This window comes from Hemicordylus capensis, chromosome 3 (assembly GCF_027244095.1).
Source record: "Hemicordylus capensis ecotype Gifberg chromosome 3, rHemCap1.1.pri, whole genome shotgun sequence".
NCBI lineage: Eukaryota > Metazoa > Chordata > Lepidosauria > Squamata > Cordylidae > Hemicordylus > Hemicordylus capensis.
This window is the reverse complement of record NC_069659.1, coordinates 250,389,565-250,410,094: the sequence shown is the minus strand read 5'-3', so window position 1 is coordinate 250,410,094 and position 20,530 is coordinate 250,389,565. Positions and strand designations below refer to the sequence as shown.

Sequence of the window (20,530 nt, the reverse complement as noted above, 5' to 3'; positions counted from 1 at the left end):
GGTAATAAACATTAAATAGAGCTATCAACCATTATATAAATCACATAAAAATGTGGAAAATACAATTAACAACTGTTAATGCATGTTATACAAAATGTCACATTTTGTATCAGGTAGAAATCAACTCAGCATTTGTACAACTTAAAAGAGGAACTTAATATAAGTAACAAAGTATACCTGGAAAATGTTTCCCCCCAAAAAATTCTCACACATTTAATGTCTTTTCCCAATCCCAATTCCTTGTGAGCATTCCACATTGTATATTTATTTTTCCTCTCTCCTATCTCCAACACTTAAAAATGAGACTGTCAGAAAAACTTAAAAATGAGACTGTCAGAATCTAATCTAGTAGTAATAAACAGGATCCACAAGTCAAGTGGCCAGACAGTCCCTGCTCCTCTAGCTATACACATATCTTCTCACTGGACCTCTCATTTGCACTACAGTTTGAAGAATGTAAGAAACAACCAGGAGTCTCTTCTGAAGAGGAGGAGGAGAAAGTCCTATTTCTTACCTTCTTCATGCTCCAGCACAAATGAAAGAAGACCTTGCTGTTTTCTCTCTCTCAAGGTCACTGCATTTGCTACAGAGCTCAGGGGAGGGGAAGAGGGTTGGTTGGCTGCAAATAATGAATGGCTAGTAGTAGGGATGTGAAGAACGTTCCGAGCTCAGAACATTCCAACTCAGAAAAGGCCATTTCTAGTGTTCTGATCTCGAAACATAACACCCCTAAAAAGGGGGTCCTATTTCAAGCTTGGAATGGAACAAGCCCATTCTGTTCAGAATGTTTTGGGGTTTTTTAACATAGTGAGGAGGGCGGCACTGGGGGTTGGAGAGAGGTCCCTCCAATATCAGATTAATCCAAGCTCTTACCAATGGTACTGCCGGTGCTGCAAGGTGCCACCACCACAGTGCTCTAGCCTGCATCTGTGGTCCAAAGCTTACCTTGCCTCCATACATGCAGATTTGATGTTAACGGTACCTCTCTCCGTCCCCTAGCGCTGCCTTCCTCACTATATTTACAATATTATTTTTATTTTATTTTAATGGTGGAACACCCAGATGTTCCAAATGGAACAGGCTTGTTCAGTCGAAACACTGGGTTGCCCCCAGAGCTTCAGTTTGAATGTTTGGACCATTTTGCATTCTGTTCCTAGCTCGGATTGGAATGCAAAACCCGTTCTGGCTAATAATATAAACCCAATTCTGTGGAACTCTTGTAATAAGAGAGCCCAAGAGTGAATGCATTAAAAGTGTCCTGATGCAATTCAGTCTATTAGAAACATTCTCCACATAAACTGCAAGAGACATAGTCACATAGCTGCTGGTCTGTTACTGAAAACAATTCAAAATGCTGTTGCTCAGATTTAAAACCCTATATCGCTTGGGATCCAAAAACCTTGAGAATCATCTTCTCACATATGAACTTGCCCATACATTAGGATCATCTCAGAAGCCCTTCTCTGGGTGCCCTCACCTTTGCAGGTTAGGCAGGTGGCTGCTGGGAAGACAGCGTCTTCAGTTCACCTTGTCTTTGGAATGCCCTCCCCAGGGAGGCTTGCTTGGTGCCAACTCTCGTCTTTTCGGCACCAAGCAAAACCCTTTTTATTTTCCTAGACCTCGCTTGAATCTGATTTTATTTTGCAGCTCTGTTTTTGTGATTTTACTGTCCTATTGCTAGTTATGCTATGATTGTATTTTTGTTTTATTCTTTGTGAGGTGCCCTGAGAACAGCAGTGCTACTGGGTTGGTTAGAAACGTTTGAGCTGGGATAAGATAAAGGATGTACAAATCACCTTGGAGCACATATTGTTGTTCAGGCCTGTTCCTGAAATGTGTCTATATTTAACATTTGGGAGTCTGAGTACACAGAATTAGAAATACCAAGTATACACTCTGTGGGTACTCTGAAGATGGCCACTTCAGTACAGCAAGAATAGTTTGTGCTAATGGAGCTTTACAGAATTGCTGTGTGCATTTATAGATTTTTTAGCCTTGAGGTACGCAGACACTGGTGGTTTCAAAAGCTAACATGTGCTTTTATCTTTGTAGCAAAAAAGGGACAAGTTTCTGCATTGTCCTCCTCTGATATTATCCTCTGTGTTGCCCCTTGACTTTTATATGGGCATGGAAATATGTGTATATGTTGGGGACCTTTTCCTTATTTAAACGGCACTGCCCTGAATTTCCATTCTGAACCATGTGCTGATACAGGCGCAAGGAGTTGGGGAGGTCACTGCTAGCACTAAATGGATAATAAAATTAAAAGTCCTGCTGAGCCAGCTCAGACCCTTGCACATACACAAAGTGATTTTCTGGATTGGGACCACTGGGTATGGCCTGTTTCTTTAAGCAGACCTTCCAGGAGTTCTGATATAAAGGTCAAGGTATGCGTTCTTTTTTTGTTCTGAGTTTATTGCTTTGATATTTAATGTTGTAGTTTTATTATGGATTTTTATGATGCTGTATTTCTTTTTGTGACTCTGGGTAGTTCATTTTATTTTATTGTGCTTTGCTTGTAAACCACCTTAGGCCTTTGGGGATAGGGCAGGCTATATATATATAGGCCAACATACTATCTACTGTGCTGCTTTGATCTCAACATTGTATCCAGCACTGAATACCACCCCCACCAGTTGAAAAAAATATATAATAGGCACTGTACTGGTGAACTGGTAAGTCAGTAATTTTGCTTAAAAAACATGTACAGAAAAAAAATAGTAAGCTATGCTATCAAAATACTTTCCACTAAATTGCTTATTGCATTCTTTTTCAACAGGACACTATCCAAAGCTAGTCTTCCACTTTGAGCTCAAGAGGAACATTCTGTACTTTATTCTTGAGACATATGTACCGTCTAGCTTACTGGTTGTTCTCTCCTGGGTGTCATTTTGGATAAGCCAGTCATCAGTTCCAGCCAGAATCTGCATAGGTGAGAAACCACACAGACACCTCCCCATAACACCTTCTGTTGGCAGCCTGGGAGCTGCTCCATCACTTGAGTAACATGAGAAACTTTGGGCCTTATGGGAGAAGCTCACACAGCAGTTCCTACCCACTGCACTATTCACTTTCCCGCCAAATAAGGAGAAGACTTGGGGTCTTTCCTCCATGGCTTAGGATGCTGCATGTTAGCTGAGAGCACAGGAAGAAGCCACTATGATGGCTCTTACACTGCCAGTATGTGAGAAAGAACCCACAGTGAAGAATTCAGTGAAGAAAGAGAAACAAGGTATGGACATTTGTTGCACACTCTTCAAAATCTGCTTCAAGAAGATGCATGTCTTACGTTCCATGTCATTGCTTTTTGGATTGCCATCAGCAGAATATTTAACAGGAAAATGTTCTGCGGAGCCATAAGGACTCTTTGAAGACAACAGAGTCATTCCAAAAATCACTTTTAGATCAGTGTGCATGTCCTGATTTAAAAAATGTTTGCGCTGTCAGCAAAGGCAGTCTATTTATGTATACCAAAATAAAGTTCAGTGAGATATCTCAAGTAAAGGCAGGATAAATGTTTTAAGAAAAAGCGGGGTGGCGGGGAATTAAGGAAATAGACAAAGGAGCCATATAGTCAAGTACCATCTATTTTTAATGGCAGTAAATCTCCAGGGTCTCAGAAATGAATTTTCTAGCCAAATTTACTTAATTGGAGATTCAACTGAGACCTTTTATATGCAAAGCATTTGCTATCCTCTAAAACTTACATGTTATAGCTGCTGGCTCTGAATGAGAAGCTCTGATTTTTGAAAATCCCACAGATCTCCGTCTCACAATTATCTCTACAGGTAGGAAAATATAGAGAGTCTGGAAGACCTAGTTCACCCTTCATCTTTATCTACCCACCCCACAAAAGAGGATAAAGACCAACTAGTCAAATGAGTAGGAATAAGGTAGATTTTCTTGTCTGAAAATCATCCAGTCATTATCAGGGACAAAAAAGGAAAGATTTTTACTTTAACTGTTTCCTCCCTTATAAAAATGGGAGACTGAAAACAAAACTAGTCAACTGCAAGATGTCAGTGTTACTCCTTCTATCAGAAAAGAAGCTATTCCTGTTCTTTTGATTCAGCTGGGGTCTCTCTCTACCTGTTGGGATCATTGTGCAGAGAGATCACTGTGCAGAGAGATCTTAAGAGATTTTCAACCTAGGTGCATTTCACTAGAGGAATATGGCTACATAGTCCTCTATGTAGCCAGGCTTCAAGCTACGGCTCTATCGTGTATAAATACCACACATGAACACCCACATAATTAAAAGTTTCAAATAGTTCTAAACAGCCAACTGCTTTAAATAAAAGGCACACACATGCTAATATACAACTTCAGCAATAAAGGCAGTTGAAACTCCTGTGTTATCATTGCAGTGTAGTTGCCACTGAAAGCTCAGACTTAGCTACTTCTGTGAAAATAAACCCATGGGTTCAGTTCAATTCTAACCATGCCAAGGAAACCTTTCTTAGAAGGAAGTAGTCCCTTGTTATGTTAAGACTTAGCCAACCATGTGGGAAATGACCAATATTCTGTGCAGGGAAACCTCAGTGTTAGCAAGCTGCTGGGGCTGCAGCACACATAAAAGGCAGCCCTGGGCTGTTGTGAAACTCCTTAAAACAGTGCATGGGCCCTTGTGTGCTGTAGAAGTAGTGCAACCCATGTGCCTGTGCACCCCTTTAAGGAGTTTCACAACTGCCCACCTCAGCAACAGCCCCAAAGACTGCCATTTACATGCACACAGCAGATCTGGTGGCTTGCTAACACTGAAGTATCACTGAGCATAATAGCGGCCACTGTTTTTCACACAAACAGCTATCTAACTAGGATGAATTACGTCCTAGGGAACTAGAAGAATTTGATGATGTACTCTCACCTTTGAGAAATTCAGAAGAATAAGTGATGCCCCTTAAGACAGGAAATGGGCTAATCTCCAGTCTTCAAATCTCCGTCTTCAAAAACAGGAAGAGTAGGATCTAGGAAATGTAGGATCCAGAAGACCTAACTTTTGATACCAGGGAAGTTATTAGAACAGATGGTAAAGCAGTCAATCAGTAAGCATCTTGATAACAAGGCAATGATTAGTATCTATGCCAGTTTTAGTATCTATTGTTATCTATGCCAACATAAATTTTTCTTGCTTCAGAAAACCTGAGCCCAACTTGAGTTTTGGGTTCACGTTTTCTAAAGCAAGTAGGTTAGCATAAACCAAGATTGGTGGGTTTGGATGTTGTGACCATTCTCAGCATATCCTAACCTAAAAAGGAAGTAGGCACTGGTGTGTTGATTGGTGGGGGGCACACGGAATCCGGCTGCAACTGAAGTTCCACACAACATCTGAACGCACCCAGAGAATCTCAGAGGCTGCTTAACATGGGTCCAGAAATTATTAAACGTAGCCTTGTAGAAATCTCAGTACATACATTTGCCTAGGAGAGTCCCTTCAGCTCTCTCATTTCAAGTCCTGAGTAACACTGGAACATTTTTCTCAGGCATCTTTTTTTTAAATTTAGCATTCTCGCAAATCTGGACCTCCTTGCTATCCTGAGGTAATGTGAGGTGTGCGTGTGTGTGTGTGAGAGAGAGAGAGAGGAAGAGAAGAGTGCAATGAATAGTGTGGAGATTGCAGTATAATTTAGGCATGTTGTCACATACCAGTATTTAAACCTGAAGGTCTTAAAGCACTGGGATTGCTTCAGAAGTTCAAAATACCATTTTAGATTTGGTTTGGATATATAAGTAAATGGGCCCATATGTTTGAATCATTTCAGAACAAGTTTGCCCTAGGAATGTGCAGGAACTGAGGTTTGTGCACAGTTTCAATGCTGAACCAGTCTGGACGAGGTCCGAACCAGTTCGGCACAGCTGCAGCGGGGGGTGGGGGGGTGGATGGCAAGTGGGATCGTTAAAAAGGAGGAGAGCAGGTTCTTACCTGCTCTCCACTGCCCCACGCATCTGCCTGCTGGGGCAGCGCTTCTCCCCAAACCCATGCACTGTGCCAGCACACACATGGCAACTGTGCATGTGCAGATGCCATGTGTGTACTGATGCTATGCATGGGTTCTTGGAAGGAGTGCCACCCCAGCAGGAAGCTGCATAGGGTGGCGGAGAGCAGGTAAGGACCTGCTTTCTTCCTTTCTAAAGATCCTACTTGTTGCTCCACCCTGGCTTTGACGAACCGGTTCGGACATTGTTCAAACCGGTTTGTGCCGAACTTGTGGACAAACCTCGGTTTGTGCACATCCCTAGGACAAACATGTTCTGAAATGATTCAAATGTATGGGCCCATTTACTTATATATCCTGCGCTCCTCCTTTTTAAAGATCCCACTTGCCACTCCCCCTGCCCCTGGTGCTGCCAAACCTGAACTGTCTTCCCCAAATTTTCCAAGAATACTTCTGCACCAAGCTCTTAAAATGTAAAGCTTGAATTTTGTTGTGCATTAAAAAAAATGGAGTGGATTGAAATGTATGAATTGAACACATCTATGAATTGAACACGTCTATGAAATACTACCATTTCCTGCACAGGAGATGCCATCATGACAATCCTGCGACATCACCTCTGATTTCTCTTTTTTTATAGGTGTTACAACAGTACTTACCATGACAACACTTATGATGGGAGCCAGGACATCACTTCCAAATGCTAATTGCTTCATCAAGGCAATTGATGTATATCTGGGTATTTGCTTTAGTTTCATCTTTGGAGCTTTGTTGGAGTATGCTGTGGCTCATTTCTGCACCTTGAATCGATCTGGTGTGAAGAAACTTACAAAGGTATTTGTTTTTAATTATTTTAATTTACTAACCTCTACACTTTCTCCCTATGTTTTCATCCATTGCTTCCTGAGCCATAAAGGCACATCATGATTTCAACTTCAAGCAACTCCTTACAATAATATTTCCCACCTATTGTAGAGGGGTGATCATGTTTTTTTTCCAGTTGTGTGAGCCTTACAAACTATTCCCAGTTATAGTTGTATGCAAGAAAACACATATTGAGACTGTTCACACAACCAAAAAGAGGTTTTGGATCTGTGTGTGCTCCTATTTTTGGTTGTGTGGGAGCAAACAACTAGGTTGGAGGAGGGAGAAGTGATTGTGTGGGAGACAGGAGCTGTTTAGGACAGTGCTGTTCTACCCAGCTATCATACCCAGGATTTGACCAAGGTAGGAAGAAAAGCTGTCCTACCCAACTTTAGTCTTTCACACAGTCACTTCCCCCTCCTCCTACCTAGTTGTTTGCTCCCATGCAACAAAAAATCAGGAGTGCACACAGCTCCCAAGCCTAGGTAGGATACTTGTCCTACCCAATTTTCAGTTGTGTGAACAGCCTCACCATGTGATCCAGGAGCTCATGGATCTTGGTCAAAGCAACATCTTTCTTGGCCACTTGGTAAGATTATTCTTTTGAAAACAATCATTGTGGTATTGCTATAATGAGTATTTCAATACTGGTACAAAGCAAAATGCCTTTATTCCTTTATGTTGTGCCAGAAGGAAAGAAGGAAGAGCTGAAGAAAGTTGCTGTCAGAGCTGCCTGTATGTTAAAACAAATTGTGATCAGTGATATACAGAGCTTTACATACAAGTCACTTTCATTCCAGCCACTGGCCAATCTCCAGAATAACCCTCTGCTGACACCCAGGAGGTCATTCTCATGACCATTTGCACCAGGCTGGGAGGAAGGCAGGACACTACCTAGTACCCTCTCCCACATTATGTTCACTGGTCTCGGGCTCTGTTGTGCTGTGCGCCCACACAACTGGCACATGAGTGATCCCAGAGTGGTGAGTGGGTGGTGGGAAAGCAGGCTGCATCCTCCCATATTCCTGTTGGGGGATTCTCCACTGTCCAGCCACTGCTCCCCACCCCCAGCTCTATGGGAGTGCAGGCTGCTGGCAGCCTGAGCTTCCACACAACCAGGCAGTGAGGTAGGAGGTGCATGCTCATCCTCCTAACTCTCTCTTAGCCTAGGTTTAGAACCTGGGCTAACTGGCGGAGGAGTGCCGGGATCTGGACTGATCCTGGCGGATCTCACAGTCAGGCCTACCCAGGTTTTAGCTCCCCTACTTAGGTAGGGCTGGTAATAAAAACCACCTCTAAGGCTTTCTGTTACATAAGGAGGGAAAAGATCACCAAACATTGTCCTTCTTCATGCAACGGAAACCCCTGACGAGGGGTTAGTCTGGATGTCAGTCATTATATACAGAATATCACAATGTCTTTTTGAACCAATTATTCAACATGATGAAAAGATAGTTTACAAAAATAGGGTTTCCCAAAAAAACATATGCAAGATGAGTACTTGAAAAAGAAATAAAGCAAGTCAATTTCTCCATTAAGTTCCAGGCTCTGCCAGACCCAGTCATCCGCTGTAGTTTGTTGGTAAGTTTATCCACTTTAAAAATGTCCAGGGACTTCGATAACCATTTTCTACCCATAACTGGTCTGACAGAGTGTTCAAACAGTTTTGGTAGCTAATAAAACATGCACTATAAGAAGCTTTGATAAGTGCAGAATCTTTAATTACATTAAACAATACCCTCACTGGAGACAAGTTCAGATTACAATCAGTTATTGCAGAAATAGTGAGCAATAAGAAATGTATTTTAGAACGGGTTTCTTGAAGGTTTCTAAGACCTGCTAAATACTATGACACTCTCTAGTAGGAAGTACAGTTTTAAAATCTATACTTTTCCACAAAAACACATCTTTTCTCCATTCTGTAGGCTATTGAACAAACACATCCATTAATAGAAACAAGGAGCAGTGGCAGATGCTATTTCCATTAGGTTTCAGCTGTTGTACAGTTGTGTTCCATAGATGCTGTAACTGATTTTTATATTCCTTTATATTGCCATCTGCTTACTATTCTCTCCTTAAGAGCAGGAACTGGCAGAAGAGTAAATAGCATTACTGTACTACTTTAAAATGCACTCAGAGTTGAGCTGCCTCTTGAAATGCAAGTTGGATTTTCATAATGTGTATGTTTTCATTTTCTTCTTTACCTGTAGCCCCTCAGCAGTCCTTAAATGTCCCCTGATACTCCAGATTTGTAAAGCAGATAGGTATTTGTAGTTCCAATATAGATTCTCGTTCTTCTCTTTGCAAAGGCAATAGGAAAATTAAACCTGTGCTAGAAACACATCTTCTTAAGCTCCTATGGAGAAGAGCAGGTTCTAACATACACACAAGAAGCTGAAACACACCATACCAGATGCTGCATTTTTCAAACGCGGTTTAGCTCTCTCTTAGGAAACATAAAGGAGTTAAAAGCAATCTGATAAAGCATCAGCAACCTGCAAACAACTCTCCGAAAGTAGAAGAAGAAAAATAACATGTGTGCAACATCCTTTCCTGCTGTGTGAGAAACCTGCTGCTTTGTAAAATTTTTACCATTTTTACTGTTAAAAAAATTGTTATGTATGGCACACATTACTTTAAACTGAAAAATGCACTCAGACCCATCTATTCTTAGCCTACTTCCCTTAATGAAAGTAAGCTTATGAGATTGCCCACCATTCATTCTCTCTCGCTCTCTCTGTGTCAGTGTCTCGTCTGTGTCTCTCCCCTATCAACTTTGCAATGCCTGGACCAAAGTGGGTACAGTTGTAGCAGTTGGCTCTATAGGGACACCTCAACAGTGTAGTTTGTGATGATGTCATCTACCCCGATTCAAGGTGGAAGTTGCATAAATGTTTGAAGTGCAAGTGAGCTTGTGAACCACCTAACTGATTTGAACCAAATTTGTTACAGCTGTAGGGACACACAGGAACACCCCAATGGTGTAGTTTGTGATGATGTCATCCACCTCTATTCAAGATCAGGGGCATATCTAGGGTAGGGCAGGCAGGGCACATGCCCCGGGCACCACTTGAAGGGGGGTGCCATTTTGTAAATTTTTTTTAAAAAAATTAAAAATGGCTGTTGAAAACAAAATGGCCACCGTGCATGCTCAAATGGCCTCTGTGAGGCCCTAGGTCATGCCAGGCATTGCAGAGGCCATTTGAGCATGCGCGGTGGCCATTTTGTTGTCAGTGGCCATTTTTTTTAAAAAAAGATTATTTTTAAAAATGGCCACCACACATGCTCAAATGGTACCTGCGAGGCCCTAGAGGCCAGTGGTGGGAGGGGGAACCTTTGCAACCGCCCCCCACAGCTTTTAGGAAGCCCCCCCCAAAGGGACTACAGGTTAAAAAATTTTTTTAAATTAATATAATATAAGACACTGTACACATATTCAGATTGGCACTATGTACAGAGAATCAGGGCTTGTGAATACTGAGCTGACGCTTATGACCTAGGATTGTATTCATTTGCTCTTACTTTGCTTCTTGTGATAAGTGAGTTAAATGTGATGTCTTGCTAATATGGCTATTAATGGTGAGTTTGTCTTTGAATCAGTGTGAAATCCTTAATATTAAGGGCCAGTGGGAGTTTCTTGCTCTCTTTCTCTCCTTTTAACTGTCTTTCTGAAATACTAGAATATATTCCAAGCAGTGACACAGTTTACTCTGCATATCCTTTAATTATTTTCAGAGTATCTGGGGAAAGTCAAATTCTCCATTTATGTTTAAAACCTATGTAATAGTAATACTACAATGCATAGAAGAGAATTAGACAGACACTTCTTTTTAGTTTTCCAAGTACACCTCCACATAGTATTTGGGTATTTCATGAGCCCCAGCATACTGAAATTTGTAGTTTTCCAGCATTTTTTGGTCTGGCTAAGTCCACTGCTAAATAGTTTTTGAAATATTAAAAGATTAACGAGCCTGACTTGTATTTTTCAGCTGATATTATGGTAAAGTTATCTGAAAGATGGGTGTCAGATGCTTGGACAGGGGGGCGCAATTTCAGTGCTTGCCCTAGGCACTATTTTCCCTAGATATGCCTCTGTTCAAGATGGCAGATGTGTACACTTTTGAGGTGCATGTGGGCTTACTTGTAGACCGTCTAACCAATTTGAACCAAATTTGGTAACGTTTTAGGTAGTGACACATAGGGACACCTCAATGGTGTAGGTTGTAATGATGTCATCCACCCTGATTAAGGATGGCAGATGTGTGAATGATGGAGACACAAGTAAAAAAACTTGTGGCCCATCTAACTGATTTGAACCAAATTTGGTACAGTTGTAGTGAGTGACACATAGGGACACCTCAATGGCATCGTTTATGATGATGCCATCCACCCCAATCCAAGATGGTAGATGTGTAAACATTTAAGGCTGAAGTGGGCTAACATGTGAGGATGGTAATTATCAATTAAGATTATAGTGTAAAAAAATAGGCAGATTAGTTCTTACCATAACAACTTGTTTGTTTTTAGTTCCGATGATCATCGGTACCACTTCCCCTTTTAACTAATAACAACAGTTATGATTATTTTCTCCATTTTCTGTATTTTTTCCTAAATATACTGCCAAATCATTCTGCTGTAATTGGAGATCACAAAGAAGATAAATCGCATTTTTCTCTCATGCACTCTGAAAACCTGAGAGAACGATCTAAAGTATGTTTTCTCAGAAGTATGCCCCACTGATTTTGATGGGATTTAAGTGTTTCTAAGATTGTGACCTCAATGAATAAAGTTCAGAATTTGTGAACCAAGTGCAGATCTGGTATTCAGATCTCAAACTTCTTTGCTGTAACCAAGAGTCTCGTAATCACCCCAATGCAAATAAAGAGTTGTTACACACAGGCAAGTTGCCTCCTTCAAGTAAACAGGAAACAGATTTACATGTGTAAAAGAAACTGCATGTAGTTCTCCTTTCTCCATGGACACAAATATGGAAGCTCTTGTGGGAGGGGGAAACTATGCAAACTGAAATGCCAGCATCTATAAGAAACCACTGAAGTGGGGCAAGAAAGAAGTCTTTTTATATCAGTAGGATTTAATTTCAATATATAATTTATAAGTGATCCTTGGGAAGGCATCCTGGCACCCTGATCCTAAGCATAACTTACATAAGGATGTAATAATCAGGACTGAGTTCCATATGAATATATTCAGGATAAGGTTGTTAGGCTATGATTTTGAGGGGTAGTGGTGGTTGCTGTGTATGACAGTGAGGAGGAGAGGGAATTATTGTTTTATTTATCAAATTTGTACACCGCCCCAAATTTTCATCTCTGGGTGGTTAACAATAGCATAAAACAAGTAAAAAACATATACAAAAAACTTAAAGCAATTTAACAATTTAAAAATAAACCAGAGATTAAAACCTAATTTTTTTTTGGAAGCTGAGAAAGCTTGGGCGAAAAGATGTGTTTTCAGGTGTTTTTTGAAAATTGCCAGAAATGGGGAGGATCGTATCTCAGCAGGGAGTGCATTCCACAATCTCAGGGCAGCGACTGAGAAGGCCGGTCTCTGTGTAGCCAGCAAACGAGTTTGCAGTAACTGGAGACGGACCTCCTCAGACGGCCTCAATGGGCAGTGGGGCTCATAGTGAAGAAGATGCTCTCTTAAATACCCAGGGACTAAGCCGTTTAGGGCTTTATAACTAGCACTTTGTATTTTGTCTGGAAACTACTATCGCCAGTGTAGCTCCATCAGTGAAAGAGTAACGTGGTCTCTCCGAGATGACCCAGAGACCATCATTGACTAGTACTAGGAACATAGGAATATAGGAAGCTGCTGTATACTGAGTCAGACCATTGGTCTATCTAGCTCAGTATTGTCTTCACAGTCTGGCAGCGGCTTCTCCAAGGCTACAGGCAGGACGTGGGCAGGGAGGTGGAGTGGCTGTGGTCTCTAAGGATGACATTTCCCTTACAAGGGTCCCTGTTAGGGTATCGGACCATATTGAATGTGTGTACTTGAGTTTGGGGACCAGGGATAGATTGGGACTTCTGTTGGTGTACCGATCATCCCGCTGCCCAGCTGAGTCCCTTACTGAGCTCACGGATTTGGTCGCTGGACTTGCGTTGGAGTCTCACAGACTTTTGGTGCTGGGGGACTTCAATGTTCATTTCAGGACTAATTTGTCCAGGGCAGCTCAGGAGTTCATAGCGGCAATGACAACTATGGGCCTATCCCAAGTGGTCTCTGGACCGATGCACACTGCAGGTCACACACTTGATTTGGTCTTTTACTCTGATCAGGGTGGTGTTCCGTGGGTGGTGACTCCTGTGATTTCCCCATTGTCATGGATGGAACACCATCTGGTTCAGGTTGGGATTACAACCACTTCAAACCACCTCCGCAGGGGTGAGGGGCTTATTAGAATGGTCTGCCCAAAGAGGTTATTGGATCCTGTTGGATTCCAAGAAGCCTTGGAAGGATTTAATGTTGGTTTTGCCAGTGATCCTGTTGATGCCCTAGTTGAGAATTGGAACAACTTTCTCACCAGGGCAGTAGACACGATTGCTCCTAAGCGTCCCCTCCGACCCACTTCAAAATTGGCCCCTTGGTATATGGAAGATCTACGGGGGCTGAAGCAGCAAGGTAGGGAACTGGAGTGCAAGTGGAGAAAGACTCGACTCGAATCCGACAGATTACGACATAGAGCACATTTAAAGAACTATGCTCAGGTGATATGTGCAGCAAAGAAGCAATTCTTTTCTGCCCGTATTGCTTCTGTGAGTTCACGTCCAGCGGAGTTGTCCAGGGTTGTGAGGGGACTAGTATCTGCCCTCCTTCCCTTGAACCAGAACTTGGGAGCATCAGCCACCCGCTGTGATGTGTTTAATGAATTTTTCGCAGACAAAATCTCTCGGATTCGGGCCGACCTAGATGGAGACTCCACAATTAATTTGATGTCTGAACTGGAGGTGTCCAACAATTTCTCTTCTCCGATTCGACTAGATCAATTTCAGTTTGTGACTCCTGAGAATGTGGACAAGCTGCTTGGATCGGTGAGGCCTACCACTTGTTCTCTTGACCCTTGTCCAACATGGCTTATTCTATCTAGTAGGGAGGCTGTTGTAGGCGGCCTGGTAGAAATCATAAATGCTTCTCTGAGGGAGGGCAGCATGCCTCCTTGTCTTAAGGAGGCAATTATTAGACCTCTTCTAAAGAAGCCTGCATTAGATCCCTAGGAGTTGAGCAATTATAGGCCTGTCTCCAACCTCCCGTGGCTTGGCAAGGTAATTGAGAGGGTGGTGGCCTCTCAGCTCCAGACTGTCTTGGAGGAAACTGATTATCTAGACCCATTTCAAACTGGTTTTCGGGCAGGCTATAGGGTGGAGACTGCCTTTGTTGGCCTGATGGATGATCTCCAATTGGGAATTGACAGAGGAAGTGTGACTCTGTTGGTCCTCTTGGATCTCTCGGCGGCTTTCGATACTATCGACCATAGTATCCTTCTGGAACGTCTGAGGGGGTTGCGGGTGGGAGGCACTGTTTTACGGTGGTTCTGCTCCTACCTCTCCGACAGGTTTCAGATGGTGTCGATTGGAGATTGTTTCTCTTCAAAATCTGAGCTTGTGTGGTGTCCCTCAAGGCTCCGTACTCTTTCCAGTGCTTTTTAACATCTACATGAAACCGTTGGGAGAGATCATCAGGGGATCTGGTGTGGGGTGTTATCAGTATGCTGATGACACCCAGATCTACTTCTCCATGTCAACTTCTTCAGGAGAAGGCATATCCTCACTAAATGCCTGCCTGGAAGCAGTAATGGGCTGGATGAGGGAGAATAAACTGAAGCTGAATCCAGATAAGACGGAGGTACTTGTTGTGCGGGGTCAGAACTCTAGAGACGATTTTGATCTACCTGTTCGGGATGGGGTCACACTTGCCCAAAAGGAACAGGTCCGCAGTCTGGAAGTAGTCCTGGATCCACACCTCTCCTTGGTTTCTCAGGTTGAGGCGGTGGCCAGGTGTTCTTTCTATCAGCTGATATGCCAGCTGCGCCTGTTTCTTGAGATCAATGACCTCAAAACAGTGGTACATTTGTTGGTAACCTCCAGACTTGACTTCAGTAATGTGCTCTATGTGGGGCTGCCTTTGTACGTAGTCCGGAAACTTCAGTTGGTCAGAATGCGGCAGCCAGGTTGGTCTCTGAGTCATCTCGGAGAGATCACGTTACTCCTTTACTGATGGAGTTACACTGGCTGCCGATAGGTTTCCAGGCAAAATACAAAGTGCTAGTTATAACTTATAAAGCCCTAGATGGCTTAGGTCCTGGGTATTTAAGAAAGCGTCTTCTTCGCTACGAACCCCACCGCCCATTGAGGTCATCTGATGAGATCCATCTCCAGTTACCGCCAACTCGTTTGGTGGTCACACAGAGACAGGCCTTCTTGGCTGCTGCCTCGAGATGGTGGAATGAGCTCCCTGCTGAGTTATGATCCTCCCCATCTCTGGCTATTTATTAAAAACATTTGAAAACCTTTTTTTTTTTTTAACCGGAGCCTTCTCAGGTTTTTAATTTAAAAATACTGTTTACTTTTATGGTTTTTAATTATTGTATTGTTTTAACTTTTATGTGTTTTATTTATTTATTTATTTTTGCATTTATATACCGCCTTTCGTTAAAAGACAACCCCAAGGCGGTTTACAAAAGTTAAAACATACAATAAAAAGGCAATAAAAACATCAAGCTAAAAAATATAAAAACATATAAAAACCAGGCATAAAGACAATACAACAGGTAAAAACACACAGAAGCAGCAGTAAAAACTATTATGTAAAAGCCTGGGTAAAAAGCCAAGTCTTTACAAGCTTTCTAAAAGCCGTGATGGAGTCCGAGGAATGAATGGCCACTGGGATAGCATTCCAGAGTCTAGGAGCAGCAACAGAGAAGGCCCTGTCCCGAGTGCACGACAGCCGGGCCTCTCTCATTGAAGGCACCCGGAGCAGGGCCCCCTCAGATGTCCTTGTCAGGTGGGCAGCAACCCTTGGGAGCAGGTGGTCCCTCAAATACCCCGGGCCCAAACCGTTAAGGGCTTTAAAGGTCAAAACCAGCACCTTGAATTGGACCCGGAAACGAACCGGCATCCAGTGCAACTCTTTCAGAATGGGGGTGATATGTTCCCAACGGGCAGCTCTGGATAAAACCCTCGCTGCCACGTTTTGCACTAGCTGCAGTTTCCGGATATTCTTCAAGGGCAGCCCCACGTAGAGCGTGTTACAGTCATCCAGCCGCGACGTGACTAAGGCATGGGTAACCATGGCCAGATCTGCCTTCTCGAGAAAGGGACGCAGCTGGCGCACTAGCCGAAGCCGTGCAAAGGCACCCCTGGCCACCGCCTCCACCTGAGCTTTGAAAAGCAGAGGCGGGTCCAGTAGTACCCCCAAGCTGCGTACTTGCTCCTTCACGGGGAGTGCAACCCCATCCAGAAGCGGTAAAATCTCCTCATCCTGATTGGCTCTCCTACTGACCAACAGTACCTCCGTCTTATCCGGATTCAATTTCAGTTTGTTAGCTCACATCCAACCCATCACGGCCTCTAGCCCCCGATTCAGGACATCGGGATCACCCCTAGGATCAGATGACAAGGAGAGATAGAGCTGAGTGTCATCCGCATATTGCTGACAACTCAGTCCAAATCCCCGGATGACCTCTCCCAGCGGCTTCATGTAGATGTTAAACAGCATGGGGGACAAGACCGATCTCTGTGGGACCCCACAGGCCAATGGCCACGGGGCCGAGCAGTAGTCCCCCAGCACCACCTTCTGGACCCTCCCCCCAAGAAAGGACCGGAACCACTGCAATGCAGTGCCTCCGATTCCCATACTCGAGAGGCGGCCCAGAAGGATACCATGGTCGATGGTATCGAACGCCGCTGAGAGGTCCAGCAGAACCAACAGGGACGCACTCCCCCATCTAGTTCCCGGCGTAAGTCATCCACTAGAGCAACCAAGGCAGTCTCAGTCCCATACCCGGGGTGGAAGCCAGATTGAAAAGGGTCCAGATAATCCGTATCATCCAAGACCCTCTGCAGCTGGGATGCCACCACACGCTCCATCACCTTGCCCAAAAAGGGAAGGTTAGACACAGGTCTATAGTTATCCAGGTTGGAGGGATCAAGTGTTGATATATGTTGAATTGTTTTATCTTTTATATGTGTTTTAATTGTTAGCCGCCCAGAGACGTAAGTTAGGGCAGGGTATAAATTTAATAAATAAATATACATAAAATCTCTCTCAGTCCTATCTTGAACAAGCCAGGGAGGGAAGTTGAAACCTTCTGCTCTTCCCAGAGCAGTTCCATCCCTTGAGAGGAATATCTTACAGTGCTCACACTTCTAGTCTCCCATTCATATGCAACCAGGGCAGACCCTGCTTAGCTAAGGGAACAAGTCATGCTTGCTACCACAAGACCAGCTCTCCTCACCAGTTCATGGGTATTAGTTAGCTTTGCGGTGACTGATGCAATAATATTCATTATAAATTATCTTCATTCTACTCAGCATAGAAGCTGAGTATGAGACAGTTTGGGACCCTGGGCCAGCCAGGGTTTATCCTTTAGACTGATTTTTGGGGATAGAGTTCATTTTTGTGAAGTAAGAATAAAGAAGAGCATCCATGAACATAAGACCTGTCTTGCAATATCAAACCATGGTCCATCTGGTTCAGCTTTCTGTTTTTAAAAGCAACAAACCAGATGCCCCTAGAAGCTCATAAGTAGAGCATAAAAGTGATGAACTTCCTTGATAAGAGAATTATTTCTTTCATAGGAACATAGGAAGCTGCCTTAAGTCAGACTATTGGTCCATTTAGGTCAATATTGTCTACACAGACTGGCAGCAGCTTCTTCAAAGTTACAGGCAGGAGTCTCTCTCAGCTTTATTTTGGAGATGCCAGGAACTTGGAACCTCAGATGCTCTTCCCAGAACAGCCCCTTTCTTACAGTGCTCACATGTAGTCTCCCATTCAAATGTAACCAGGGTAGGCCCTGCTTAGCAAAGAGGACAATTCATGCTTGCTATCACAAAACCAGCTCTTGAGTGCAGACTATTGAGTACAGCCTGCTCCCATAAACATCTGAGATTAGGCTTCCAAGTCAGAGTGTGTAACTTCAAGGAAACCCTTAGATATATCTTTTTAGACAGGAACTAGTGAGTAGGAGAGAAGGCTACTGGGTTCATAATCCAGGGGTCAGCCCAGCTCAGAGAAAGAACCCCAAAGAAAAAACTAATCAGCAGTTTCAATGTGAGAACAAAGTATTCAAAGCCAAACAATCCAAGAGAGTTTAACAGAGCAAAGGTCAAAGGTACAGTGTAAATACAGAATGGCTGTGTTATTTATTGTATGATAGCCTACTGTTGACACTCAGTGGTGTGCTAGCCTCACAAGTCCAAGGCAACTGAGTGAGCTTCATGGCTGAGTTCGAATTTGAACTAATGGTTCAAAGTAAACATTCTAGTTCTTCCCCTGTGCTGGAATAGTGCAACTACCAGACAAAGGTGCCTTCCATGAAATGTAAGGAACAAACATTCAAGCTAGGTAAGAGTATCTAAAAGGCTTAAGTTGCAGTGACAGGCTAAATAGGTGGGAAGATCAGAAGAGGCCTAAAGAAGTGGTGTCAAGGGCTATGTTAGCTTTTGATTTTTGAGCTGCTGTGATTGCACAAATGGTGGCAGTCTCATGTCTGGGCCCCACGTGGAGAGACTGATTTATAACAGCTGTGCTTCCATGCAGTCCCTGCTGGGTTGTGAGTTTGCCAGTGGCTTCATATGTTCAACAGATGTTTGAGGGCTGCCAAGAGTCTGAACTGGGTGTTTCACTTTGTGTTGCCTACTGGGGGCAGGGGAAGGAGGTCCTTTTTTTCTTGTGTACCTGTACCCATTACATAAATCAATTACATGGAGAAATGTTATCAACAGTTAAATAAGTATGTGATAGAATTTGTGGTGAAGAGGCTCAGTCCAATTGCATTTCTTACCAGGAGGAAGATGAAGAGGCTGAGGAGGAGATCAATGGAGTCCTGTCAGCAATCGCCAACAGTTGCAAGGCTGATAAGATTAACAAGGCTGACTCAGACAAGCTCACCAAAATCTCCAGTGGCAGAAAAGAGGAGAAAAGTAAACACAGCAGGTGTCACTCACCAATGACAGTGATGAAAAGACTCTTCTGTATATTTGACTGCTTCCATATTAAAAACCCATATCACATAGACAATTATGCCCGGCTTTCTTTCCCATTATCATTTATCATAATAAATGTTTTTTATTGGGTATATTATTTGTATTTCTAAGCTTTTAAAATCTCTCATTAGAAGGTGTGATGAGTATAGCAAGCAGCGAAGGGAAGGTACGCTGACTTTTGTCAGAGAAAAGCTTTTACTCTGCCATGCATTAGGATATCAAAAGCAGGCTGTCATTTTATTGAGTAGTATTTCTATTCTGGTTAAATTACTGTCCATCTGTTAAAACTACTGTAGTATAAAATCTGTTGCTGGTCATCTGTTAAATGACTGTATTTTAAAGTTGACCTCATTTTTAGCATGCCTGAAACTCTTATTTGTAACATCTACTGGATGGCAGAAAACACTTTTTTTTAAAAAAAAAATTTACTTGTAAAACTTTGTAAAATGAGACTTGCATAACCCCAGTTTCTGGGCTGTGTTGAATATGTTTAAAAATAAAACCAAAAAGTGTTATTTTTTCCTGTTAGACTCAATATCATATTCCCTTTGGCATTGTCAATAATGCATAGACTTTCAAGGACATTATGTAACAAAAGTGTATCAGTGCCGATTAAACGTTTTCACTGAACAGCAAAAATCACTACTTTGAAGATTCAGCTTATGAATGCAAACCAGTTTGCCACTTAATTCTTTGTAAGCCTGTAAATAATTAGAACCATTCCATGCTAAATCTTGCAGAAAACAACCACAGATATCAAAAGGATTACTATGCATGCATTTCTGGAAGAATGCTGTGATGATTTGAAAAGTAATTCACTCAAAAGTGTGCACTTTTCCCAAGTGAAGAAAGATCTAGGTGTAGGTGTTGTCTTTTATCTCAGTATATTGATTTTATGATTGCAGATTTTAAACCCTGCACTTCCGACTTTGTGTTCTTTCCTCCAAGTCTTTCATAACTCGACTCAAATTTTAGATGGTTCCATTTCAGGCAGTCTTATGGTGCACAAGGAGTACTAAATCTCTCTCTGAATGCTTGTATGTCTTGATCAGTTTAGGCCCGTGTTAGTATCACTTTGTACACTATTGAGTTGGGTGCAATTATCATGAATACTATCGTTTCTACTGTAGATATGCCAACTACTTTCGCAGCTGGGCTGTACAATGGATGGCATCCAGACTCTGTTACACAGCAGTGCTCTGTCACTGGAAACTCCTGTCAACAGAAGGAGAGCTGGACTCACATGAGGATCCTTCTGTAAGCAGGAGGGGTCCTTGTGTCAGCGCAGCTTTCCTTCCATGAGCAGAAAGAGCTTCCAGTGATGGAGCACTGCTCTGCCAAAAGTTTGAATGCCACCCAACGTTTATAAAACTGGTTTTACAGTGTTTGGATTTGGATAATGTGAATACATACAAATATCTAGATTAAGATATTATAGAGACGAGAAGCCAAGTTAAGGAAATGTGGAACTCTAGATTTTTTTTTGTACAGACAAGTATA

The 20,530-nt window shown here is 42.7% G+C and overlaps 1 protein-coding gene across 10 annotated transcripts in view; it reads left to right on the top strand.

Annotated features, from left to right (window-relative positions):
- The window catches only part of LOC128348869 (gamma-aminobutyric acid receptor subunit pi-like), an 88,852-nt gene extending 69,202 nt beyond the window's left edge, over nt 1-19,650 (top strand). For 9 of the 10 annotated variants that reach the window (XM_053304553.1, XM_053304561.1, XM_053304559.1 and 6 more), the window contains 4 exons: nt 2,780-2,932; nt 6,577-6,770; nt 8,340-8,381; nt 18,832-19,650. In XM_053304553.1, coding sequence (XP_053160528.1) covers nt 2,780-2,932; nt 6,577-6,770; nt 8,340-8,381; nt 18,832-19,140 — 698 coding nt within the window. In that variant the 3' untranslated portion in view covers nt 19,141-19,650. The remainder of the gene's footprint in view (nt 1-2,779; nt 2,933-6,576; nt 6,771-8,339; nt 8,382-18,831) is intronic. The other variant, XM_053304556.1, reaches the window with a different exon arrangement.
- The last annotated feature ends 880 nt before the right edge of the window (nt 19,651-20,530 follow it).